General features: G+C 50.1%; 2 protein-coding genes across 2 annotated transcripts; both read right to left on the minus strand.

The window, feature by feature from the left end:
• Positions 1-229: 229 nt before the first annotated feature.
• LOC100902573 (uncharacterized) lies at positions 230-4,053 on the minus strand. Its single transcript, XM_029112981.1, has 10 exons — positions 3,876-4,053; positions 3,574-3,732; positions 3,329-3,505; positions 3,049-3,213; positions 2,813-2,965; positions 2,543-2,706; positions 2,257-2,420; positions 1,803-2,163; positions 1,141-1,624; positions 230-1,008 (listed from the first exon to the last, which is right to left on the minus strand). Exons 1-10 carry the CDS (start codon positions 4,051-4,053, stop codon positions 347-349), a joined length of 2,667 nt encoding a protein of 888 aa, XP_028968814.1. The 3' UTR covers positions 230-346.
• A 14,019-nt stretch (positions 4,054-18,072) lies between these two features.
• LOC100901572 (uncharacterized) lies at positions 18,073-21,807 on the minus strand. Its single transcript, XM_018641595.1, has 8 exons — positions 21,716-21,807; positions 21,291-21,515; positions 21,013-21,143; positions 20,757-20,899; positions 20,435-20,524; positions 20,062-20,334; positions 19,605-19,934; positions 18,073-19,523 (listed from the first exon to the last, which is right to left on the minus strand). Exons 2-8 carry the CDS (start codon positions 21,503-21,505, stop codon positions 19,320-19,322), a joined length of 1,386 nt encoding a protein of 461 aa, XP_018497111.1. The 5' UTR covers positions 21,506-21,515; positions 21,716-21,807; the 3' UTR covers positions 18,073-19,319.
• Positions 21,808-26,317: the final 4,510 nt, after the last annotated feature.

A 26,317-nucleotide genomic window follows, 5' to 3' on the forward strand; every position in this document is an offset into this window, starting at 1 on the left:
CGATTCAAGTTTCGCATCCGAATTCCCGCAGCCTAACACGGCTATCGGAGGGTTCAGCTGGCGGTCAGAACCACGACGAATATATTTGTATACGTGCTCTCTGGGCTTGTACTCGGCCTTTTTCCGCGGTCACCTCATAAACCTCGTCTCACGGGTCGACCATAAACCCATCGTATTGAATGGGTTCATTCATCCCTATCGGTGGTAGTTTCGACTGCCGCGGTCTCCTGACTACTCGAGTAGATGGCGATGATATCGGGACACCAAGCGATCCTTGCCCCAGCAGATGGTCATGAGGATTCCCTCTTTCCCTAGCTGTCGCTGCTGCTGTTTCTGATCTGCTGTCCTATACGAAGAGTTGCCATACGGTCATGGGCGATCTATACATTCCGGGCGTAGACGCCTCCTGCCCGCCGAACACGTACAGGCAGAGTTGCCAGTCATGAACTTGAAACTTGTTGCTCGATGCGGGCGAATAACGTCCCCGCCCGTGATAGGAGGGGCTATGCGGGCGGTTTGAGTTGGAAGGAAAGCTGTGGGAGTTCGGACTTGGAGTCGTTTGACTATCAGTTTCTGTGGTGGTGTCGCTCTTGTCATCGCGTTCATTGTCTTCATCGTCATCCTCGTCTTCCTCCCCTTCGTTATGGAGACTCCATGATTCAGAAGAGATTCGGATGGGCGATCCCTGGACGGATTCTTCTTTGATGACCTGTATCGCTCTCGACGGTATTCCTCCGAGCCTTGTTGTCGCGATGGTCGACGAGTTTTCTTGAGTCGGTTCAGCCGTTCGCACAGAAGCTGTTGCTCTCTCTTTCAAAACGACAGCAATTCCTGGTTGGGGAGCTGCTGCGTCAGAGAAAGTGCTCAACTCTACAAGCTCATGCTCACCTCCATGTTCGGGCCTACTCATGTGACCATTACGCAAGAATGCAACTACATCAGGGTCGTCTTCAATGAATGAATAATATCCTGAGCAATGAGAGACACTGTGAGGCATTCCTGATCGACCTGAAATGGAGAAGTTTCGTCTCATATCCCGGAGTCGATTGGGATGCGGGTTCCGACTTCTCGATCGTGCTCTCTCAGAGGCACTTCGGAATGTCTGAGCCGGATGTGTTTTTTACAGGCATCGAAGCTCACCTTGAGATACCATGTTCGTGAGTTCGGACAAAGTGGAAAACGACGTAAATCGACTCGATCTAATCCTCTCCAATTCGTTGGCCGTGCTTCTCGATAGAGGAGCTGTGTTCTTTCGCAACTCAACGAGCAAATCTTCTTTACGGCGACTAATTACAACGCCAGATTCGCCATCAGTGTCCGAAGATTCGAGATCTGAGATGTGCGTAAGGGGCCCATATTGCGTTGTTTGGGCTGTGTTCGAGAAGCCGATGAGGTCTAGCTCCGAGCCTTCGGAGCCCTCTGAGCGATCACACCGACCGCTATCGCCCCCCATCGGGTTGTCTACGATTCGTGACGAGCAGTGACACGAAGAAGAGCAAAAGCCTGCTTTATGCAGTATACTGTTCGATTCTCCTGTGTGCGGGAAGTTCATACTCTTTGAGGCGTGCATCCGACGTGAGGGACGCGAGTTTGCGGGGGGTGGAGAAAGTCGCAGAGGTCGAGCCTGCATGAGATAGAGGGAATCAATTTAGTCGGACCTCCCACCGGCGGCGTGTGGAATAGACGTCCCCGCTGCTCTCAAGAGCGATTCCTAAACTCCGGGGCTGCCATGATTACCCTCCTCGAAAAGGGTTGATGTCGGATCGGCATAAATTGTGCCTCTGAGAGCAGAAAGGACTGACCTGTTCGCGTTGGTGTAAGACTTCCATTTGGTGCGAGGCGGCTATGATTTCACTCAGTGGCCGTGTTCTGTGCTGACGCGCGGTGACGGTGTTGATGAAATCATTTTCTCTACAGCTGTGGTCTCGCCTCATGTGGACGGGGGTGCTCGTTTCGCCGTCGGATTCTAGCACCGCCTCCGAGCTTGAGCTTTTCTGCATGCTCTCATTCCTATATTTCTGCTGGACCTGAGGTGTGTTATGACGGGATTCCTCGAGCAGGCGTTCGAGTTCTTCTTTCTGGCGGCCCGAGCTCGTGATGTTGTAGTTCCCGGAGGAAATGCTCCGCACAAGTCTAGACTTCGACAGTCTGTCCCTCAGCGATCTGCGGTGACAGCGATGGAATTATTTGGTTTCCCCCTCTCACTGAATCATGGCTGACAGTCACTTGGCCGGAACTAATCGTTGGGAGACTCACTTATTGTTCGACGCATTATAGGCTGCCAGATAGGCCTTCACGGCATCGATGGAATCGTCGTCTTCATCAGATTGGGCGTTGCGCAAAGTGGAGCATCCCATCAAACTCAGTCTGTTCATCGGGTGGATCTTGAAACTGGCTCTACTACGATCGCCGAATGTCATCTGTTGGGCAAAATTCAGACAACAAGAAGAACTTCCATCTGAGGAACGGAGTGCTGCTCCATCGGAGGTGCGTAATTTCAGGAATGAAACGATGCTCTGCTTAGCGTTGTGAACTCGCTTACCATCGATTGAGATTTCGGTGGGAGACGTGCAACTTTCGAACCAACCATATCATCGATGACTTTATCTGCCCATTTGTGAAGTTCAGGATTGGCTAGAGCCACATGACGACACCGGGGATTCGGCAGGACTCCTTCCGCTTGGATTTTATCCCAAGCGTCCGATGCTGTAACATCGTAAGGTTCCAACACCTTTAGAGCTAGTAAGTATCGTCAAATGCCCCATCAAACGAGTTGCATTTGTCGAAACTATGTCTGGGTTCCCCTGCTCACCGAAGTGATATCTCCACAGGTCATTGCTAGGTTTCCCAGACTTTTCTCCACCAAAAATCCACATGCATTGATTCGCAAACACTGCGGCATGACTGTGCAGCTCGCGGGGGCCAGTTCCTTTCGGCATCTTGATCTTATTCCAATGTTGATTCACTGGAAAAGTCGACTTCGTATTAAGCTGGTTCGAAACACTGATTGACTCTGGGCTACAAGCCTGACTCAAGCGAAGTATTTACCGAAGTCATATCGCCAAAAATCATTCCGTTCTCTCAGATCAGTCATCCCGCCATAGACCCACATGGCACCATCGTGCACAACAGCAGAGTGGTTATGACGCGCTGGAGGTACTTCGCCGCAGGATCCTTTGACTTTCGAAGAAACTAACTGCCAAGTCTCCGTATCTGAAAGAGCGAAGAACCCCGACCTGAATGGTGTACACTTCGGACTCAAGAACTGAGAGTCTGGGGACAAAGACGGCTCGACCTCTCAGATCAATGTTCATCTAGAAGACCGTACCAAAATGGAAGCTCCAGAGTTCGGAAGACGACCCCTTGAGATCCTGATATCCGCCGTAAAGATGCATTGCTCCATTGTACACTACACTGGAGTGACCTCGCCGACCTGACGGCTGCGGTCCTTGAGCGCTGTGTTTCCTCCACACACCAGTCACTGAAAAGCGGCCATTGTGTGTTTCTCAGAAGTTCAGAAGTCGTCGCTGGAATCTCATAAGCTCTTTGACCGAAAGCGAAACGGGAGCTCACGAATATCGAAGAGCCACAAAGGTGTTTCCCCAGTAGACGCGAAGCCTATCTCCCCCCCGAAGACGTAGAGTTTGCTCTTCCATGAAACGACTGTGTGCTCTTGCAGCGACGGCGGAGCTGTCCCTCCTCTCGTCTGAACTTCGGCCCATTGATTCTTGACTGCAAGCGATTGTGAAGACGATCAAATGAGTATTGGCTTTTCAGTAGTCTCCTATGGCCTGCATTCTCTTCGCTGTACCAATCACGATCTCTCGAGACAATCACGGAGAATCACTCGATCTTCGAACATCACATGAGCTCACCTGGGTCGAAACGCCATAGATCCTTCATTGGTAGATTCGCGCTTTTCCCGCCAAGCATGTAGAAAAATCCGTCCTGTCCGACGCACATCGCATGTTTGCTTCTGCTGGTTGGAACGGTATTGCGCGCTCTAGGAGTTCTTTCGCTCTCGCCTCCACCTAGCTGAACCACCGACCACATATTCTCTGCAGAGGAAAAAGACTTCCTAGGAAATTCCGTTGGCTAACGTCACAGCGCGGAACATTGTTGACTCTCTCGAACCTCGAGGTCCCAGGATCGTTACTAGGCGAGGATCGCGGAAGCTCAGGAGGGACCAGCACAGTAGTCTTGGTGAAGCGATTCCCCGGTACCGATGTATATGATGAATGTGAAATCCCGAAAGCATAGATCCGACTTCCGCGGAATCAATCCGAGTTCTGGGCTGTGAGCTGGCTCCTCCCTCCTTGAGCTCCGTGTATTCCGCCATACTCATTCGGGGAAAAAATCCAAACTAATATTGTTGTAAGGAGTTCCCCAAATGTGCGAAATCCCCATTCCAAAACTCGCAGGTTATCCCGAGGCTTCCTCCGCTTATGTGGAACGCACCCGGCAGAGAAGCTCAGCAATCCTGCTCAGTCACGGTAAATTGGTGGCTCGATATAGGGCACTCATTTCGGGTGAACTCTAGCTTGCCCTTCTCATCTATGCACCTCGCGGGTCTCGACGCTCTTATCGAAAATCGCCTAGCACCAACCAGATCTCGGGACTCTCCATCCAAGTGAGGATTGCTTTCCTTCGCGATCGGACAGCACCGATACGGGCAGCCAGTCTGATGAATCCACTTTCTGAGGACGGATTAGACTTCTTCGGCAACCTCACAACAGTACTTCGGAATCGATCTTATCTCCGTCTCGGTGCTCGGATTTTGGGAAGTCCGAGCTTGTAGCCGATCCTGCTCTGTTGCACCGTGTTTTCGAGTGTAGCTTCGCTTCAGGAGCTCAAACGACGGCCGCCATTGCTGTGTATGGTCAGAGGCAGGGAGAGCGAGGGTTGCTCCCCTCCTCATAGCTCGAATCCCCCGAGGGAGAGGGCAGAGGAATCGCTCTCACTATGGAGTCGGGATGCCGCCTCAGCGGCGAGGAGCGCCATCGTTGCCGCCATAGCCACACTCCTCCCCACTGCCATTGGAGAAATCAACTTCCCCTGGCGGGAAGTACGGTACTGATCAGTGGGACTTGGAAGTTGATTCGGCGACCTCTCGTAGAGTCGTGGTCTTGAGAAGTCGATGCCTCCATTACTTTCCGCGATTATCTCACGGTCCTCGAAATCACCCTGTATACAGGCAGATCCTGCGTTCGTCAGTACGGAGGCTCGCTCCAGGGCCTACCAAGGATTTTGGTGAAGGGATGCGGTAAATGGCCGGGGTGCCCGAGTCCGGGACTCAGGCGGTATGGGCGTAGAACGACGCGTCATTGATTAATCCGAGAGTGAACAACGATAAATCATACAATTTCATTCAAGTATTTATATATTCTCAATGAAATTATCTCACTCGTCGATACAATGGTGTAATAAGTGTATAATCGAGCTTCTTCGCACTGAAACTTGACTTCGGCAAGCAAGCTGTCGCGGACACCTTCAGTGTACGCGCGGAAGGAGAGCTTTCGGTAGTTGCGGAAGGAGGCCGCCAGGTTGCGTTCCCGTCGACTCTACTGTCAATAGTCAATGACTTCAGTCGCGCTGTCGGTCTCCACAACTTTAGAGTTGAGCTTTCAGTAATTCAAGAGCGATACGTCTGCGAGCCTTAGAGGGAATAAGTTCAGATGTCGATAATAATAGAACATAATAAAATGATCGATCTGTGTCACTGGGGCAGACAGATCGATGGATGTTCACGCCAGGCGCGCTTCAGAGAGCCACTGAACGACGCGACGTGCCGACGAGGACACGAGCACTTCTTTCTACCATGAGGCCATGCCGAGTCAGGAACCAACCGTTCCCTGCTGACCGCACGAGCGGGCGTTCTAGGAGATAACCATCGGTCAATATTGTAGAGAGTTTCTAGGTGATACAGATCTTCTAAAGTCGACTAAGAGTCTGTCCTCATTGGAGTACGCAACACAAGCAAGCAGACAGACAGACAGGTGCATACATCAAGTCTGTCAGCCAGTCACTTAGTCGGTCTGATAGTCGATCATCCGGGCAGGCAAACAAACAAAGAAACGAACGAAAAAACAAACAGACAATCAAATTTTAGCCAATCAAGTATCGCATATCGGGTCCACCAGCTCTCGGCGATATAATGATACAGTCGGAATCGGGAAAGATCGTTTCGTAGTGAAAGTGTTCCGACCTGTCTCTTCGAAGCGAATCCTTCAACATGGAATCCTATGAGAAGGGGAATCGTGACGAGTCTCTTATGAGCGAGTTTCTGTTATAAGCGAGTTTTCAAGTCTCCAATATGCGATTTTTTTTAACATGGGAGTCTACGGGCTCGGGAACCGGGGAATAGAATCTGTCTCTTATAAGCGCAAGTCTCTTATATGCGTATCTCTTATAAGCGGGTCCGCCTGTACAGGCAATTCTTCAAAACTTGGAATTTTCGAGGATAGAATCTTGAAAAACTCCGCAAGTTATAACTCATCGGAGGGTCGCACTTCGAGTGTCTCAAGGAACGTTTCTTTATCAATTTGAACGTCTTCCTGCGAGAAAAAACAATTTTCATCTCAATTCAAACTATCGAGCGAGCTGGCGGCAGGGATATGCTACTTGGGGAACAAAGAGCGGATATCTAACTGCCTCCTTTCAGTCAGATAATCCGATATGACTACCGCACGATATTTCATTAAAACTCGGTGTCGAAGCTTCAGATTCTAATTCCAAATCGAAAGTGAATATCATGAACTGAGACACTGGGCCTTCTTTGCTGCAAATTGATATGTTCCAATTGAAATCACCACGTAAAATGGTCGCTGAATCTGGGACATTTCGATTCATCGTGAATAATTTTCGATGAGAATCGGAGAAAGACATTATTTGTTTGGACTTGCATCCGGGTGAGAGATAAGCAACGATCGGTCGTGCGGGCCGCTTCCCGAGATGGACATCAGCGAAGCATATGTCCCCGCAATCGGTTGCAAGGAGTCTAGTCATCTTGTATGAGGGATGCGCGACCCTTTCCGGGATCTGTTGCGACGCACAGTGGGGCCAAATCGAATTTTAGGTGGACAAAAGTCCATGAAAATCGATCCCGGATTTTGATCGGTTATGGGTTTGGAAATGTTCGTAAGACTTCGAAAGTCGCGGGGGAACTATGATTACAACATTTTCCGCACCCCCAGCCACCCTGGCACCTGCCAGAAAAAAATGGATTTTTTTTATTTTACGACAATTTTGATGAATTTCTCCCCCCAATCGGTGATTCTCGGAAATGAACATACTTCGTGCCCTCGCATTGGGGAAAAATCATTTTCTGCGCTTAGTTCCCGTCCTGATCTCGCAATTCCACATGATTCCGATCCAGTCAGCCGATTCTGGACTTGCTGGGAAGACTTTTTCGCCGAGACGAAAAAGTTCGGAAATTCGTTAAATTCTCGATGTTAGAAATGCTGTGTCCCCACGTGTCCCCCCTCTGTTTTTGTTTCTTTCGGGGAGTTTCGGACCTCTACTGGCCGCAGAAAAAAAATTGAGGCGCGAAATCCAGCGGTTCTCGAATACTGTCCAGCCAAAGTTGGGATCCGATGTCGTGGATCGGGACCATCCTCATGTAGTTTTTCGAATCCAAATCAGCACCAAGAGATTGACGTCCATATGTCGAAAGCGATTGACGTTTTTTCCGTTCCGAGACGTCGGCGTCGCGTCTAGGCGCGGCGTTGACTCGTCCCCAGAGTTGAGTGAAGAGCGACAATGTTTTCCATTGTCGGAAAAGGTGCTGATTCGGATTCGGATTCGAAAAACTACATGAGAATGGTCCCGATCCACGAGATCAGATCCCAACTTTGGCTGGACAGTATTCGAGAACCGCTGGATTTCGCGTCTCAATTTTTTCCCTGCGGCCAGTAGAGGTCCGAAACTCCCCAAAAGAAAAAAATCAGAGGGGGGACACGTGGGGACACCGCATTTCTGACATCGAGAATTTAACGAATTTCCGAACTTTTTCGTCCCGGCGAAAAAGTCTTCCCAGCAAGTCCAGAATCGGCTGACTCGACCGGAATCATGTGGGATTGCGAGATCAGGATGGGAACTGAGCGCAGAAAATAATTTCCCCCCAATGCGAGGGCACGAAGTATGTTCATTTCCGAGCATCACCGATTGGGGGGAGGAATTCATGAAAATCGTCGTAAAAATAAAACAATCAATTTTATTCTCGCAGGTGCCAGGGTGGCTGGGGGATGCGGAAAATGCGGTAATCATGGTTCCCCCGCAACTTTCAGAGTCTTACGAACATTTTCAAACCCATAACCGATCAAAATTCCGGGATCGATTTCCATGGACTTTTGTCCACCTAAAATTCGATTTGGCCCCACTGTGCGACGGTGAAACAAACCTGAGTTGCAGAATCTTCGGAGAAGAACAGCCTGAAGCGTGATGGAATTCAAGGTCGTTATTGGGGTGAGTAATGAACAAGCCATCAATCGATCGGACTACCGACAAAGCAACATAAACAAGTTGTTGCTGAAGATGGCGACCGTAATCGAACACGACATTGTCATACAATAATTTATGTGTTGTAATTGAGCGAGCCAGGCGGAGTGGGATATTCGAGCGGCTGCTTTTTATAATGCTGGTCTCAGTGATTGAGTATGAGACTCTCCTTCTGTTTAGCGGGGTACAAGATGTTTATAATTCTCCCCTTCAAAGAGTCATGGGTCTGTGTTTTGTTCTCATCAGAGCGCCTATCTGGGCATTGTCAAGGAAATCTAGCCATACACGGTACGGCTGAGGGGGAGACTGAGCACAAGATGAGCTCGACGGTTCGTCATCAAGACTTTCGTCCGCATGTTCCAAGAAGCCAATCGCTCCATTCACCAAGCCATCGTTGACACCGATATTGCAAGGTTCCATGTTGGGCTGATCCAATTCTAAAGGTATATGGTAGAGGAGATTGCCTGTTTCTGCAGAAGTCAACTCAGCATGCAGAAGGGAATCGCGACTCGCTGTCCCTTCCAAAGTCCGAACAATCAAATGTACGACAAAGCGCCCAGTAGCGTCCGTTGACTCGTCCGTGGAAAGCCATATGAATTTGTTCTCGACGAGATCTCTGATAAACTCTACCTTGCTTGCATATACACTCTTCAGGTAGTTCGTGCGCAATGTGGATGATCCTGGCATCGGTTGCTTGCAATATCTCTCCAAAAATGACCTCAACTTCTGATGATCGAGCTCAAAGCGCGGTATGCCGGCGGAGAGTCACGCTTCACAGAGATCTAGATCAAATTTTGATGGCTTACCTGACGCTTCCATATATGGGATCAGCTGTGAGACGTCGAGCGAGGCCGACTCTCCCCTTTTTTCCGATAACGATTTGTGTCTCGTTCCCTTTAGATGTTGCTCAATCACGAACTTCTTATTCGCCGAGACCTCTTTTCCGCACACTCTGCAGAAGAGGACCTGACTGTCTGTTGAGAATACGTGGTCCCCGAAAGCTTTCACGTGGGTCTCCAGTTGAGATTTGACAGACGACTTCACCTTCGGCATCTTTGTTGAACTTTCACGCGCGCGATACCGAAGATCACCGAGTGTTACGAATGCAGGGCGATTCGTACTAGTCCGACACTTAGGGAGCCAAGACACAGTAAAGATCAGTCGGAACTGCGGCCGCTTTCCCTACGCCGAAGCCCTACGCCGGATCGAGAGCGATCCTGTCGCGGCTGCTTCCAACGTGCGTGTGTCTCTCCGACATCTCGACGCGGAAGCGCACGAGATCTCGGGGAGGAGGAAGGTGCGAGGGAAAGCTCCGCTATGTTTATTTCTGGATTCGCATGGGCAATGAGATTACATTTATATTTTCCATTCGTAGCGCCGAGGAACGGTTTCCAATGGCTTCGAACAATCACGCACCGATTTTCTGTCCGAATCACCGCGAGCTGTTTGCTGTGGCGTTCGAGACGATCAAACGCATCCGCAGGAGCGCGAAATATCGTAGCGCGTGCTACGCGGAATGATCTGCGCCTCGCGCAAGACGCGGATCGCACAAGTTTTGTCTGCCTTGGTGCGGACTTCTTCTCATAGGAACCCGCAGATGATTGAAAATACGTCGTCTCCGAAAGCTTTCGTCTACATTGGCCAAGCTTCTCTGGGTCGCGATCATGCGAGCGCCCTGAGGGGTACTCTAACTCCGGACTGTCGAAATAGGTTTTTCATGCAGCGAGATCTCAAAATATGCTTTTTCGGCAGAATAAGTCCGGAACATGCATTTTGCATGAAAGTCCGAGCTTAATGATGATAAAACTCGAGAATCTTCTTGCGATCGCTCAGTGTAACCCCCAGTTCTTCCTTAGAATTGACGGATACAGTCAGTAGAACGTCAGTAAAACTGTTGCGGCAAACGAGACATCGCATCAGCATGTGGAATGCTATGACCCGAACGATGTTCGACGACGAAATCTAGCTTTGCAAGTCTCTGCAGCCGGCGCGCAATACGATCCTTGGGCTCTTTGGTCTTAAGCAGCTCCTTCAATGCACTACGGTCCGTGTCAAGGGTGAACGCCTGCCCCTCGAGGTACGAACGGAAATAATGAACAGTTTTGAGGACAGCCTACATCTCTTCCTCCGAAGTCGAGTGATTCTATTCCGCTTTGTCAAATGTATTTGACTGGTAGTTCTGGAAGAGAACCGAACCTGTACCCAGGTCGGAAGCATCTGTGGTTAGAACGAACGGTTTTGAAAAAGCCGGCAGAACCAAGATGGGATTCTCAGTTATCCGTTTCTTCAGATCTGGTGCACCTCATTTCACTCTGATCTCGCATCTTTCAAGGTCAGTTTCGTGAGCGGACGAGTGATTTTCGAATGATCTCGTATAAAGCTTCGGAAATGGCCGCAGAGCCCCAGAAACCGCTGCAACTGCTTCAGTTTGCTGGCGCCGCAATAGTCCGAACTTTTTCCACTGACTCCGCTTTGATAGACTTCGTCGCACCATCAATGGTCCGACCGAGAAAAACCACCTCTCCTTTGAAAAGCGTTGACTTTTCCAAGTTGACTCTGTTCGATTTAGAGTAGACAGAACCTGTCTCAGGTCAGCCTCATGACTAGAGCGCGAATTTTCATGCACTATAAAAACTGTAAATATGCAAGAAAAACAAGCGAAATATGCTTCTTACTGTCTTTATGCCAATAAGATCAATTGCCATTCTGTCGCTATACTACGTTATTTCGAGAGACATGACGGTCATCAACTTGCTCAATGATACCCACGACTAGATGGTACCAAAGGTAGAGTCATTGGTTACAATATACGACCACAACCGTTTTAAGATTTTCAAACGTGAAGCTGTGTCTCTGGTCACTGAGTATATATTTGAGCGCCGGAAATCTCCTCTCTCCTGGAACGTCCTTCCTTCCAAAGCTGGTCTTCGATCTCATCGATTAAGAACTGACTGAGGACTCTGACGCCTGCGCGCACGGTGTGTTCTTTCCCGAATGACTGGCTCAGTTCGAAGTTCTGCAATGACCCGGAGAGCAGAATCCATGTGGACAGGGAGAGCAAGGGATGGATGGGAAGCGTGAACAGTGGATGATCATTCTGGATGGATCACTTCGGAGGAACGTTTCGGATGATCACTGGTGATCACCCGAAGTGTGTAACAGACCTTAAGACATGGCGCCTTCGACCAGCTCGGGAAACGTTCGATGCGCGCTACCCGGAACGGTCGCAGTGGTATGGTGGCGAAAATTTCCTCGCGACTCGAGGTATGCCGCTGGTCCATGACCTGGTCGTGTAGGAGTCCAGTGGGACTTGGTCGACGGATATTTCACCCATTCAAAGCTACCCAGGTTCTCAATGGATCTGGACGGGGAAGACGCTTGGAAATTAGCGCGTAGCTGCGTCGAGTGTTCGATCACAGAAGTTTTCGATGTTTCGAGGAGAATCTCGGTCTGCTAGTGAAGAAAATCTCGGAGTCCCCTGGAGGTATAGTAAAATCCCGTTATAACGGACTCGGATAAAACGGACTAATTTTCGGGTCCCGGCCGAGCCTGTGGGATCTCCCATATGAAGCTTCTCGGATATGGCGGACCCGGATAACGGACTCTCGCCTGTGGCGGACTGGTTCCCCGGCCCCAGTCCTATCTCGTCCTATGCAATTTGTCTCGGTTATAACGGACCTGCTCGTACGGCGCAAAAATTCGGAGACGATCCTTTCTCGAGCCTCCTGCAACATTGCTCGTGGACGTGCGCGTCGCAGCCAGAGCCGAAGCGACGTTCGCGTGGCCAACACCCGGTGACTCAGCTGCTGCTGTTGCCGATGATGTCTTCAAAAGCGAAACGTTTGTGTCTCGATATCAAAACTAAACTAGGAATAATCGAAGAGATAACGAACGGTGTGAGTCAGGCAACAGTTTGCAGCAATCGTGGACCATCGAAGCAGTCTGTAACACGATTTGGAAGAGTCGAGACAAGCTCCGAGACGCAAGTGACAGTTTAGTTCTTAGCCGGAGGAAGAAGATCAGATCCGCAGCCTACGACGACGTTGAGGAGGCCCTCTTGAAATGGCTCCAATGCGTAAGGTCACAGAACGTTCCTGTTTATAGGCCCTTATTGAGACAGAAAGCCCTGAGCTTGGCGGGACAGCTCGGTAGGTTTTCCTTGGAATGTAGCAATGGTTGGCTGGATCGGATGGGAGCTAGACACGAACTGGTTTCCCGCGATGTGTGCGGCGAGGGAGCTTCAGTGAATGACTCTATGGTTACAAAATGGTCTATTGAAAAACTCCCGACACTTCTCGCACCTTTCGCTCCTCGGAATTTATTCAATGCAGATGAGACGGGACTCTTCTACTGCCTCCTGCCGAACAAAACAATCTGTTCCAAGGGAGATCCGTACGTCGGCGGTGAAAAAAGCAAGGAACGTTTTTTTAATTTATTTATTTATTTATTTATTTATTGCATTGAAGAGGGAGGGGGTGCCACCCGCAGGCACTGGAGCCGCATATACACTTTGAGAGAGTAGGTAAAGCTTGACTTTACGCTTAAATGCTGGATAGGTGGGAATGGATCGGATTTCGAGTGGAAGATCGTTCCAGGTCGACCCCATTTGGTAGGATGGAGTAGCTCGAGGAAACCGGAAAGGAACAAACGGTTGCCTGATCAGGAGTATCCGTGAGGGCCGGCCGCTTGTCGATAGAGAGAGTGGAAGTTTGAGAGGGGAGATATCAGTTCTGCGCAAGCATAGAAATGAGAGGCAAGATACTCGGTAGGCATATATTCTACACACATCAAGTAATTCTAGCCTGGCGAAAAGATGCGAAACATGTGAAGCGGGAGGGAGACCTAGAACAGCCCGGAGCCCATTTTTTTGAGCGGAGAGGATGGGGCGGAGAGCGGACGCTGATGCTGTGCCCCAAACAGGGATGCAGTATGAGATACTGCTGATGAAAAACGAGCGGAAAACCTGAACGAGAACAGATCGGGAGAATCCCAATCGTCTTAGGCGGTGAAGGCAGAAAGTGAGGGATACAAGTTTATCGTCGTTGGACAGTCATGGTCGCTGCGAACATGGATGGGTCAGAGAAGCCCCCCCCCCCCCTCCTGCTGGTGATCGGCAAGACCGGGAAACCTCGCTGTTTCAAGCACGTAAAGACTCTACCGACCGAATATACTTTCAACCGGAAGGCCTGGATGACGTCGCACAGTGAGGCAAAACCCGATTTTAGGCGGCAGAAATTGAAAATGAAAAATTTTGAAAATTTATGTCGTGGCGTTTTGGAGGAAGTATGGGGACCTCGGAAACACACACCAATCAGAAACCAAGCACTTGTATCTCTGTGGAGAGACTCTGGAAAGAGGCAGTTTTTTTTGCTCCGGACCGTCACTTTTTTCTTCCGATTCGTGCTGACGCTCGAGTTTCCGTGGAATCGATTAAGGAAGGAGCAAACACCGAATCGTGAGTAAGATTGAGTCTAAAACTTCACGTTTAGCGTTTCATTCGACGAGGATATGCAAATCAGAAGTTTTTCTGAGTGCATCCTTTTTTACGAAAAAAAAACTGATTTTCATGAAATTTCGCCGTTAGAAAAGTATGTGGACCAGGGCAGACCCGGGCGGCGCATGGGGTGGAAAATCTCCTTTCAACCTCCCGCCTTCCGTTTTCGAAAAAAAAACAGCAAGTTTTGGCAAACGTGAATGCCTGCTGTTCTCAGATATTCGAATTAGGCTGCCCGGAGGACATTTGCGGAGACAATCTTCAACTCCCGGAAGAACGAGTGCATCGATGGGTTGGATAAACTCATTTTGAGTCATGCTCATGCTGAAATTGAGCAACTACGCAACAGATCTCACATCAGAAAGCTGATCAGCAGGCATGTGTCCCGAGTTAGGGAAAAACTCGGGAGACATAATTTGAAAGCGGAACGGTTCTTCGATAAAGAAGCTGAATCGCTCGAAGCCAGAAACTTCGATTTCATCGTGCACTACACTGAGCTATCCGCAAGAAGACGTGCCCGAGGAGCCGGGACCATCGAAAGCGTCTCAAAGGACACCTCGAGCGGGACGACCGGAGAAAAATTTCTCGGACTCGGCGGAGAGGACAAAACGGAACGAAGTCAAAGATATTCTGCCTGCCGGACCTGCTGAGTTATTGTACGCGGCTTTCCGAGGAGCTCAGAGCCAGAAATTTCCTCTGATGACTGATACGAGTTCGTACCACGAGAATAATCCAAAAAACTCACTGAAATAATTTCTGCCGCCTTAAATCGGGTTTGGCCACACTGTGCGTCGCCGATTTTCATCGACTGTTTGAGTAAGCTTGACCCTCGGTTCAAGCGACAGCACCGGAAGATCTTAATGATAGTCGACAATTGCCTTCAGACATGCTGCTTGGTACTCTTTCTGGTTACACGGGCGCGAACTTATATAGGGGGTACGAAGGAAGAGATTTCATCTGAGCATTTTCAATGGAAGTATCGATAAAATAGGCAGATGTCGGTAACGTTACGACGTGAGGATAAAGATTCAAGAGAAGAGGATACGGCTGAATCACCGATGAGACGGATAGCACGTTTTTGAGTAGAGTCTTGGACAGAGAGGGATGAAGGAGCGGCTCCGCTCAAGAGGGACGGATTTGGGTGTTATAGAGCAAGAGAAGGTGAGAGGGAGAAAAATAACGTTTGGCTCTGAAGAGGAATCCTAGTTTTTGGGAAGCTGACTTGGCCATGTTTGCTATGTGATTGTACCATTTAAGATTTGATGAAAGGCACACGCTTAAAATAGAGTTATTCGGTGAGGGAAGTAGCGTTTCGTTGTCGAAAGAGATGGTTGGACTAAAGGGCTTGGTTTCCTTCGTGAAAAGGGTAAGCTGCGTTTTCAGGGAATTGAACTGGACCAAATTAGTTGAGCCCCATTCCAGAATCTTCCTGAGATCGCAATCGATGGAGGGGAGCAAGGTGCTCCGAGAGGAATTCGTCGGGGTGAACGTCGGCTGCTTCCCAAAAATTGAGCGGCGATCAAGCGATATGCAAGAAGTTTTCGGTTCGCGTAAAAATCAATGACCGTCGTGGAAGCACGCGACTGGATGTCCACCGAAAGAAAGCGAGACACCAGGCTGCGGAGAGATCAAGGAGCAAGCAGACAGGAATCGTTTCTCTCATGAGATCAGAGAGCCTCAATCCCTTTAATTGCGAACTGCATCGGAAAACATCCGGCGGAGCAAGCTGCGATCGGCCCGCTTCGGACAGTTCTTCATGAAATACGCGCGAGAGCATGTCGAATGCGCCTCTGAACCGGATGAATACATTGAACATGGTTACGGCATCATCGGAAGGAAGATCGAAGAACATGTAGAATCCTCGACGTACGCAATCTATATCGCCGAGACTCAAGACGTACAGCGCAGGAAAATCGTCAATACCATCGTCATCCCATTGTCGGGAGAACCTTAACGCCCGGTACTATGCGACACTGACTTCGTTTATTCAGCGAACGCAGTCACCCTGGCGGGAATCGTGAACAGAGTGGCGATGACCATCTCCAACAACCCTACTCACTTCAAACTGCTCGTGACGGACCAGTGTCGCACTAACGTCGCAGTTGGTAACACGCTCAAGCTGTTGTATGAAGATTTCCTCCATGTAACATGTCTGGCTCACGGGATCCAGCTCTTATGTGAATCGAAAGGAATTAATTCGTTTCCAGTACGAAGAATGTAATGTCGACGAAGAATGTGCAGCTGGCGGTTAATCTAGTGATGTGAAGACCCTCAAGCTCCGCATTGTCGATCCCGAGTTAGGAGAACAGTTCGGAGCTATCTAAATCTTCTCAGAGCTCCCGAAGCACATTGAGAAGCTCGAATCGCGCTCTATATCCCTTGACCAGCAACTGGCGGTGCTTGACTCCATCGAGGAGCAACTGAGTGGACATCTGCATCAGCGTTTCAAATGTGTCTTGCTGAACTATCCCGATTTGCATCAAGTGAGAGCGCTGTCACCCCGAGACTCAAAAATTTTCGGAAGTAACATAGAAAGGTCATTCTCGTTGCTGAAGAACATCCTTAGTGACCGGCGGCATCGCTTATATGAGCTGAAGAAATACCTCTCCAATACAATTCAACTCAGAGCCCTTGTTTGAAAGGTTACTGGCTTTGATCCTTTTGGCGAGGAATTGACACAGAATAGTTCGTGTTCGTGAGTTAATATGAGTTGGCAACCGAAGTCGTATTCTATAAAGTCAGAATGGTTCTGAATCTCTCGCTTCATCCTCCAATTATGGGCTTAAAACGAGGAAAAGGGAATGTCCTTTCCGGATGTCCGCTCTTAATCATGATGTCCTCGCGGACAATGTCCTTTTTCCGACGATAAAATGTCAGATCATATCGCATCTCATTTGAGGCACTATGCCCCAAATGCCTGTATCTGCCTTTCTCGGCTTCTTTTTGATCCGAAATGCCTGTTCCAATTTTTTCGTGCCCAGAGTGCCTTTTTGAGCTTCTGAGGGGCTGAATTCCGAGGATTTCGGGGGAAACTGAGGCTTTAATATTGAGAACGGCGATGAGATGAGGTCGGCGAACCCAGTTTCCAGGAGCACATCTTGCTTTCGACGAGTTACGACGGTCCGCCTGAACGCGGAAAGAAAATTCGTCGGTGTGAAATGCTCGTATCAGATCGGCGTCGATTACTCACCGATGGGAATCCATTTAACCCCATGAATTTCTTACAACACGACACTGATGGACGCTTCAATGCGTTTGTTCCCCTGCCTAGTACGCCTATTTAGCCTGGTTTCGGCGCCGTTTTCGAGAGTTTTCTGTGCCTAAAATTCCGAGCTCTAATAATGAGAGATGAGTCTCACCTGAGCTGGGACACCCTCCCTACAGCTCCTGAGACTCCCGTCTCGCGCTGACAACCAGCGGTGCTTACACAAATACATTCTGCAGCGGACAGTTTCCGAAGAGAGCGCATCGATGAAGAGAAGTTCCTTTTGTCCCTCTCCAAACACGAGCGCACCACCCTCTCTATAGACGACTCTGACTTAAATCGAGGGCGCGAAAGAATATCCGTCGGGACTCGGGACCGACGGGTGGTTGAGTGCTCGACGCGTTTGCAACTTCTCGTGCGAACGTGCACAGCCGCAACGACGCCGCTCCTTCGAGAGGTGGCGTGAGTTCGATTGCTGCTGCCGGCACAATACGGAGGCACTCGATCTTGATCCCCCTGGGTACACTTGCTCTCTGAATCCTCCCTCGGACGCAATGTGAAAACCAGATCCACGAGTGCTGGACCTTGTCTGGGTGATTCCGCCCGGAAAGATCTTTTCGACCGTCTGTCGGACGATGGAATCTCCCGCAGAACCCAGGGGTTCGCCGGGACTCCGCTCGGAAAGGTCTGCCCTAGCATTACGACCGGGAGATTTCGAGGAGGGGGACGCATGGCCCCCTTGGCGTGGCCGCCACTGGGCGCGCCACGGGCTCTGTTTAGAGCTGCGGCTTCTCGGACTATCGCGAATATGTCGTATATCCCATGCACCTTATAGATGGACGAATAGATGGATTCCCTCGAAGAGGCAGTCATCGTGAAACGCGAATTTATTCCGGTGAATTGCTCAAATCTTGTGTGATCAGAGCGTCAACAAGACTGCATCCGACCTCGCTATAACCACAGGACGAGAAAGTGATTCAGCGTCGAAAAAGAACTTCCGAAGAAACTCGGAATCTTCATCGGGTATCTTGTAGGGGCACATATACTGAACTATGGATATTCCGAGGAGTCAACGCATCTTCTCGCTTCTCACGCGTTTCAGATTGACACTAGGAGCTGTCGGGGAGCGAACAATACGCCTCTGAGCGGACTTCGAGCGGCTGAAATGAGCGCTCCCTTCGAGTAAACAATTGAGACGAAGACGGAGCTGATAGATATGATAATGTTCGTAATAACAGCGCTAAACTCTCCGTATCGCTGATGCAGCTCTCTTTTCACATCTTTCTCTCGACAGAATTCCTCTCCTGCTTTGAAGATGATCCGTGACGCGAGATTCCTTCTTCAGATAGGAGCGGACATACGCCGCGACCTCCGATTACCTCTAGCGGTGTGTCGTCCGGTTAGACCCTCCGGCCCACCCCTCCTGCCATGGGTCACGGATACTAGCACAGCATTTGTCTTTTTTTCCCCGGATCCCCTCCACTCATTCCCGCTGTTTTTGAATGCTTCACGAGGGTAAGATCGCCACAAGCGAGCAGCCAGGAATGAGCGCATTGGATTTCGCTACTGAATACAATCATGGGTAGACAGTGAATTAAATAGGACTTCGAAAGCATTAGCGAAACAAGCGGAGGCTGCAGCCACAATCGTCGAGGGAAAAAAGACAGCCCACGTTTGAGTATTTGTATATCGAGCCGAAGCGTTTTTTTGCCTTGATAATTCGAGAATATAGTGAGCTGGATCGGTGTTCAACGGGAGCTGTCTCCCCGAGCCACGAAGACTCGCCTGGCTCTAGGTCATTCCCACAACAGATCTCATTATTGATAGGAGACATTGCAACTGCACCGCGACGTCGATCGCAAGAGTAGGCTGTGTACACATACTGTCAAGATTAGTACCTATAACTATGAGGACCCCGAGAGAACTCCTCGAAAGACATGTCGGTTCGGGAGATGATTCGCGCGGTTTGAACACAGCCCCTCGCTGCCCTTCCCCAGTTTCGCATCGATCGACTGACGCATAGCCAAACCGACGACACGATGCCTTGGTACGCGCTCCCAGCGTCGGATGATGTCACATCGTAAGCTGTAATGGGGCGTGCAGAGAGGAGTGAGCTCGTCTAGTTCATTGAGAGAGGAAGTTGACCACGCACGCTCTTGCGCAAATCGGTGGGATATTCTGCTTCATGAAGACGCGCTTCTTATGCAGCGGCCTCAGCAGTAAACTGGTCAGGTCCGGGTTGCAGGATCCGAGTTGTGCACAAATGAATTTCATATCTAGCAAGAATGATTCATCGCACTGTTCCGCAGAAATTCCAAGCTTGGCCCCCTGGAAGAAGCTCGACGTGAATAGCGTTCGACCATTTCCCTTGGGTAAATTGACCCTCTGTCCAGAAATCGCTCGACTTACGCATGAGTAACAGACTTCATGCCAGTTGCATGACGCCACGAACTTTTCCCGGATGGGATCCGGCGGGAACATTCCGCGCAGAGCCGAGCATCCATTCATGAGCAGTCGCAACTCAGGACACTGCGAGGGCTCTCCGTCTCGATCAGGGTCTATGTCTCCAACGCCGTTCTTCAGCGCAGCTCTTATTTCGGCCTCATTCACGGCTCTGAGCTTCTGGGTGTCCGCCACGAGACTTTGGAGGATCTTCTTCAGAGTTTCAATGTCCTGAGCCACGTTCACTTCTCTCGGGAATTGTGGCCGTTCGTTCGCACCATGTCGGTCAGGAACGCTCTGCCGAGATATTGATAGATTAAATAGCAGCACTACGACGAGTAGAAGTCGACGTGTCGGAAGGAAGAGGCCAAGTCAATTCTGGAACCCTACACAATCAATCGCGCTCAGCTCCTCGGGTTCTCACCTTGACCATAGCGTGGAGTGCGTCCTGAAGGAGGCCTTCTTCTATGATTCGGAGCTTCTCGTATGCGAGCTCCTCATCCCGATTCGGAGGTGCCACCATGACGGGCGCTGGTTCAAGGATGCTGCGTTTTTTGCGCATGGTTGCGAAGCTCATAGCCATGTTCCGGTAGTATTCATCCGTCAGCCATTGTTTGAACTGGTCAGGGGACATTTTCTTGTTCCCGCTGGTTGCATTCGCGTGATCGGAAACTCTGTCATTGACTTCGCTTCGCTTCTGGAACGTGAATTCAGCGGCTCAGCGGACCCTTTCCCAATCGGGGGAAGCTAGATGACCCTTGAAATCCGACCTGGTTCTGAGTCCTAAAAGATCTCACCTTTTTCCTCAGGAGATTATTGACTCCTCTCGCCTGACTTTCGAAGCTGTTGTCGATGGATCGTTTCTTGATCATCTCTTCTTGCGGTGCCTGAAAATTTTCCTGTGAGAGACCTTGATCAGTAAGTGACTTGCACCTTGGAATCTGAGCGTTCGCCACGCGCTGGAGCATCTGGAAGCTTCCCCGCATGCGGAATCATCGCAGAGCATAGCATCATCTCCTAAGCTTTGTTTCTCTCCTGTAGAAAGGTCTGCTGCTCTCAAAAAGATTAGGTCTCTTGTGAAACGTCGAGAAACCACGACAATTTTCCTCAAAAACATACCCTTGTAGAGTAAGGAAATTGCTTATGGCTCCGGTATGCGGCCCGGTGATTCTCTGACGGCGCTGGTCGGATCATCTCGGGCAATGGAGACGCCCACCTGAGCGTATCTTCCTGCGGTACTTGGCTGTACGCTGGAAAGTCGTCTACAATGGAATACGGTTTTTACGAGCTCAAATGGACGACAAGACGTACGACTGCGAATCGAGCCGCCCCTTCTCCCTCCCACATAACTCGCCGTACGCCTCGATTAGTTCACCTTGGTCGTAGGGTGGTCTGATGTCAGTCAAGCGGCGCAATACAATCTCGCGCTGACGGAGGTTCTCGAGCGAATTAGGGTCGCCTCTGCTCTTCTGGGAGATGATATTCGCTAATAACTCTTGCACGCGCCTGGAAGTTAATTCCGCGAGTGAAGCACAATGATAAGTCTGCTCGAGGAAGATTCTCCTCCATATTCGGAAGCTCCTGGACGGATCATTCTCAAATGAGGAGTATTTCTATCATGCGTCCCCCCCCGTGTGTTCTTAGTGGTCATACCGGTAGTACTGCTGCGCGTCCGAGGAGCGGAGTGAATCGCTCATGTAATCATTGTACATATGTAGTTGATCGGAGGGCTTGGTTTCTACCCTCCTCTTCTCCATGGTTGGCAAGGTGAAATCACGATGTCTATTGGAATTCCTCTGAACGGTCTCCAGATCCAGAGCAAAAGCTGCCGAAGCTAAGGCAGCTACCAGGATTGGGACTGTCTTCATATCGGAGACGCTTTAAGGAATTCGCAGAATCTTATCGAGGAGATCACTCCGAGATTGAGGGAATTCGCTCGAAAAGGTCGAACGCTCGCAGACCGACGATATCAGCCTCTCCCAGAGGGAGGTCCACGCAGGGGTGTGGACTGGAACACGCTCGGTTTTCTGCCGACACTCGAGGGATGAGTCTCATATCGCCAGTGCATTCCTACTCACTTTTGTTACCAAGCGAGGATGTCTTCTTCGAAGTAACGTTGGTCTGCGGTCGCTGCGCACTTGAATTAGTCGGGCGCATGCGCACGCTATCCTCCAATGGCGTTCTCTATTTGATGGAATAACCACCAGATTGCGCTCCCGGCGCTGAGGTCCCCCGTCGCATACTACCCAGATCTATTTCCTAAGTATCGGCACAGGTGCAGTTGCGCGAGCGAATCAAAAATCATCGAAGGCGTTCGGAGGGACAGTAGATAACCTCCATCTTTTTCTCCGAACAAGGATTGATAGAGATCTGCTGTGGAGAGCCCTGCATTCAGCTATCGACTCTTCCACCCCGCGGTCGCGCAATGTGAACTGCAGCGGCTGCAGCCTAATGGGAGCTGCTCACAGTTCTGTATTCCCCCAAAGTGGACGGCAAGCTACACACATTGAAGAATCGTTCCTCATTTGGAGTTCACCTTTCAGGGGCATTGGGAGATTCAGGGGCCTGCTTCCATGGGGGGATTGTCATCCTCGAGCCCGCGGATCGAGGATATGACACTTAGTGAATAATACACACATTACTAGAGAGATATTGATCGATGGAACCCGTAATCATACTTCATCGTCCACCACCTGATAACATTGGCGGTTCTTCCGCTATTGCTCGACTGATTTCGAAAGAAGTGTGTTCCTTCCTAATCTCTTTGAAAAATTTTTCTACATCCTTCGGCTGCTACCTAGCGAAGGGCCTCCCTGTTGACTCATCAGAGTGAACACCATTTTTGGCGGGAGATGAGAGTGACATTTATTGATAACATTGGTCAGTTTCCCGGAAGAAAGATTTGAGAGAACCAGGCCATCGAGAGTTTCTAGTTCTTCTTTTCCATCGAGTTTCGGCTTTTCGAGCATGCATGACTCATGTTGCTTACTTATTCAAATCATGGTCAGGTGGTACAGAGGTCGGTGCTACGCTGAGGAGCTTCGGAAGCAGGAAGCGAGCAACATCTCATGCCCCGACGGAGCCTCGTGCATCTTCCACTCGCGCTGCTTCCGGCCCGCCGTGGGTTCAATATGCGGCCCTGTCGAGCCTGAGTAACTCCGCAAATATTAAGTTGAAAAGCAGCTGTACCCCGTTTGATGATTGAGGTTGGGGCGCTCGATTGTTGGTCGAGGAGCTGAACTTGCATGAGATTCTCGGTATAATTCCCTGAAGGACGCTCGAGTCCTAGAACACCCTGCAGTGCAAAATCATAAGCCCGATTCAGCAAGTACTGCAGCAGAGAGGATGTAGGTGTTCTTCTTCGCGAAACCGCGTTTGATGATGGCATCATGAGCAAGTTCTTCTCCCGCTACGCTCTGTCTCTATGAGACGTGTCTATTTAGTCTAGACGAAGACCGTTCGGCGCCGCAAACTTCAGGCGCGAGCCTATGGACGTGCGAGAGTGTCCAGGTGTCTCCATGAAACTCGTACAAGCTACTCCAGTCGAATTCGCATTCTTCCTGGATGCTACCGACAGATCCTTGCAGTATTTGGCCATAGAAATATCGGGTCATTGCGAGTTTTTGCGACCTCTTTCTTGCACTCAGGATATGTCAACTTACAGAAGTCATGGGGAAACTTCGAAACCTACGTTTTGCGCGGAAAAAACACTGCTTTTCGGTGAGAGCCTCAGATCGCAGCCACAAACGAGGGGGAAAGCGAGAGAGAGCCAGACGAGACAACATACCCAGGCTTCTAAGACTTCGCGCCGATACAGATACCCTTTGCGGGAGATAGTCAGCCTACCGCTAACTTCGATGAGAGAATAGCAGGAAAATTGATTCGAAGAGTAGATGTACCTAATCAGAATCTTAATCAATGATATAATCTCCATTCTTCGTTATCGCTTCCGGCCATCGATCGAGCAGTCTGCTCTCGAAGGAAGCCTCCGTCTTGCTAGCAGGAGAGGAGTTCAGGTGCCGACGGACTCCAGGGACACTCTCGGAGGTTTCTCCTCTCGATGAGTTCGGTAGTAGTCCGAGGGAGTGAGATCGGTAGAGTGAGGAGGATGCTTGATCAGCTCCCATCTCCCATCTCCCATCCTAAGTCGAGCAACTTCTCCTCGGTCACACGCGCTGTATGTAACCTGGCATCGCCGTGGTACGGAATCGCGCCTCGGCGGTTTGGACGTTTGTCCTTCAAAGCGGCCTTTAGGCTCTCGAGTTCGCGGCAGGGTGTCAGTATGTCACCGCCGTGATCGTTTCAACACGCGGCGGTAACTCGTGGAGAACGACTGCTTTCACATTCCACCATGTGGACAAGAGAATCTATTGGGGGTACTTCCTGAGGATTAGATCGCATGAACTATTCTGCTTCGTTCTTTTACCAACTGTGTCATTTGGGAATTCTATGGGACTTATTTTAAATAGACGAGAAACTTTGTCGTACACGAATGATAGACTCAACAGAATCTTCATTGGATGCAATGAAACTTTGGCGACGGCTAGAGGTGGAGGTTTCGGGGCTCTCCAGGATCGGCATCTAAAGACGTTGTCGTTCAAGCTCTTTTTCTCATTCCCGGTCACCACACGCTTGAGGAAAAATTCTTCCTCGAAGCGTGCGAAGGATTTTCCCCGGCGTTCAATCGATTGATTTTGTTCATTTCCGTCAGTTTATGGGGGACCCACGCGTCGAGTTCGAACGTGACTTCCTTTTTCGGGTATCGGAAGATCGTGCTCTTGTCTTCTTCAAGCTCCCTCGCAAGTTAAGGAGTCGTGCTGGACGGTTTATCGTTCAATGTGGCAAGGAGACGATTCTCATCGGTTTCTGACGGGCGCCCAGAGCGGGGCTTATCCTTTAGATCGTTGTCCCCGGCTCGGAATCGTCTGAACAGTTTCTTAATCGTTGTCGTACCTGGGACGTCTTCACCGGGGGCAAATTTTAGGTTGCCTAGGGCTCGCTTCGGGTTGCGACCGAGCTTGTTTCGTAGAGCACGGCCTGTCTCACGCGGGTGTCCCTGCCGCACATCGTTGCTCGAGACTTCGTTTCGCGGTCATATGACTAGTTTTGCGTTTCAGCTTAAGGCACAAGTACCAGCGCGCACGTCTCAGCGCGCGAATTCGAAACCATACGAATGCCTTTTTTCCATCCCTACCCTCGTTCCAAGGTACGATCCATCGCTCGCACGCTGACTTCCCTGCAGCGGGCGTAATGGCAGGGAGGTGTCTGTGTGGAACCAGTCAGGAAAAATGTGAATTCGGGTGTAACAAACCGCGGTGGTTTTGCGTGGGTTGACAACACTGAAGACATCGAAAGAGACTCATTTGAGGAAAAGGATGAGCACATCGTCGTCGGAGTCAAACTCCCTCGGGAGTGGCTTGGATGGATAGCGTTACCGGGAGGAGAAACTCGGCGAACATTCAGCTTGACAAATTTCTCGAAAATGTTCAAATCGGGAGCTCGCAAACAAGGCGACGAACCGCATGTCAGACCCATTCTCATATGCGCGGGACGAATGGGCGGATGAAGATTTTTCCTGAGGAGTCACTCAACAAACTCGATTCGCGCAATCTCAAGGCATTCTCAAATCCTCGGATTCGCCAGAAACGGTGGCTCGAATCCCAATTCTGCCGAGCTCATCCGGAAGGAGGACTTCTTCCGCCCAAAACGTATATCTTGAACTGTTTCCATGATTCCATGGACTGATTGTGAGATATCGTCAATGCAATATGGAGGTCGCGAAATTCCGCAAGTACCCAATATACATATATGTAGACACATACGGCGTTGAGTTAGGAATCCAGTTTGGCGCAAATTGGTGGATTCACGCGTGGAGTTGCGAACTGCGGGGCAGCTCAGGGCGGGGGGCTGACCGACGGGGCACCGTTGAACGTTCCTCGTAAGTGGGACGTGCGCGGGTATGCGGGAACGACAATATCAACGCGGGAACGGTGTTCGATCTCGAAGCTGAAGGAAGCATCAGTACAAGCGTGTCGTCGCTTCCAACTTTCATAAGATCGAGCCGTGGTCGGGATGAATTGTGCTTCGAAGGGCTCATGTATGTATTTGACAAGGTTAGCTCGAATCGTAGGGAGGGTTCCTGGCGTTGCATGTTCAAGAAACTTGTAAGATCCGTTTGCCCCGAATCATCGCTACCAATGAGGTCAGTTTTGTCCGTCGATCTCATAGCGATTCTTTGGACGCGGCTGCCATGGAGGTTGCGAACAGAGGGAAAGCATGAAACGATCGGCTGCGAACCCAAGAAACTCCAGCTTATGTCATAAACCACATCCGAAGGTGAGCCTCGCTCGCCAACCAGATTAAATTTGCGCAAGTGCACCGACTCTTCCCGCTGACCGCAGTCTCATCGTCATCCCTGATGATTGTGCGGTATACGACCCCGAACCCGGATTATCGGAGCGTTTTCTGATTGGAGATTCGGGCTTCGAAGGGCGGAATCCCCAGTCGGGGGCGGAATTCTGGTCTTTTGTCGTGAGTCTGCCTCGAGCTGGATCGGGCTCGTCAACAAGATCTATCTTGTTTCCCCGAATATACACCCTGGCTTATACCGATTTGCAGGCTAAACGGAAAAAAAGCTCAAGAACTTTATTTCGGGCTTGAGTTCATTTCAACTTATGAGA

The sequence above is a fragment of the Galendromus occidentalis genome, unplaced genomic scaffold (assembly GCF_000255335.2).
Source record: "Galendromus occidentalis unplaced genomic scaffold, Mocc_1.1 scf7180000075830, whole genome shotgun sequence".
Lineage (NCBI taxonomy): Eukaryota > Metazoa > Arthropoda > Arachnida > Mesostigmata > Phytoseiidae > Galendromus > Galendromus occidentalis.

What these genes read in the sequence shown, in the direction of transcription:
- LOC100902573 (XM_029112981.1), bottom strand. Translation starts at nt 4,053, where the DNA reads ATGTGGTCGGTGGTTCAGCTAGGTGGAGGCGAGAGCGAAAGAACTCCT. An exon ending in TTTTTGGCGATATGACTTCG is followed by an intron (nt 2,966 to 3,048) that starts GTAAATACTTCG and finishes CGACTTTTCCAG; the next exon opens with TGAATCAACATTGGAATAAG. An exon ending in TCTTACACCAACGCGAACAG is followed by an intron (nt 1,625 to 1,802) that starts GTCAGTCCTTTC and finishes TATCTCATGCAG; the next exon opens with GCTCGACCTCTGCGACTTTC.
- LOC100901572 (XM_018641595.1), bottom strand. Translation starts at nt 21,505, where the DNA reads ATGAAGACAGTCCCAATCCTGGTAGCTGCCTTAGCTTCGGCAGCTTTT. An exon ending in GACGCGCAGCAGTACTACCG is followed by an intron (nt 21,144 to 21,290) that starts GTATGACCACTA and finishes ATTAACTTCCAG; the next exon opens with GCGCGTGCAAGAGTTATTAG. An exon ending in ATGAAGTCTGTTACTCATGC is followed by an intron (nt 19,524 to 19,604) that starts GTAAGTCGAGCG and finishes AGCTTCTTCCAG; the next exon opens with GGGGCCAAGCTTGGAATTTC.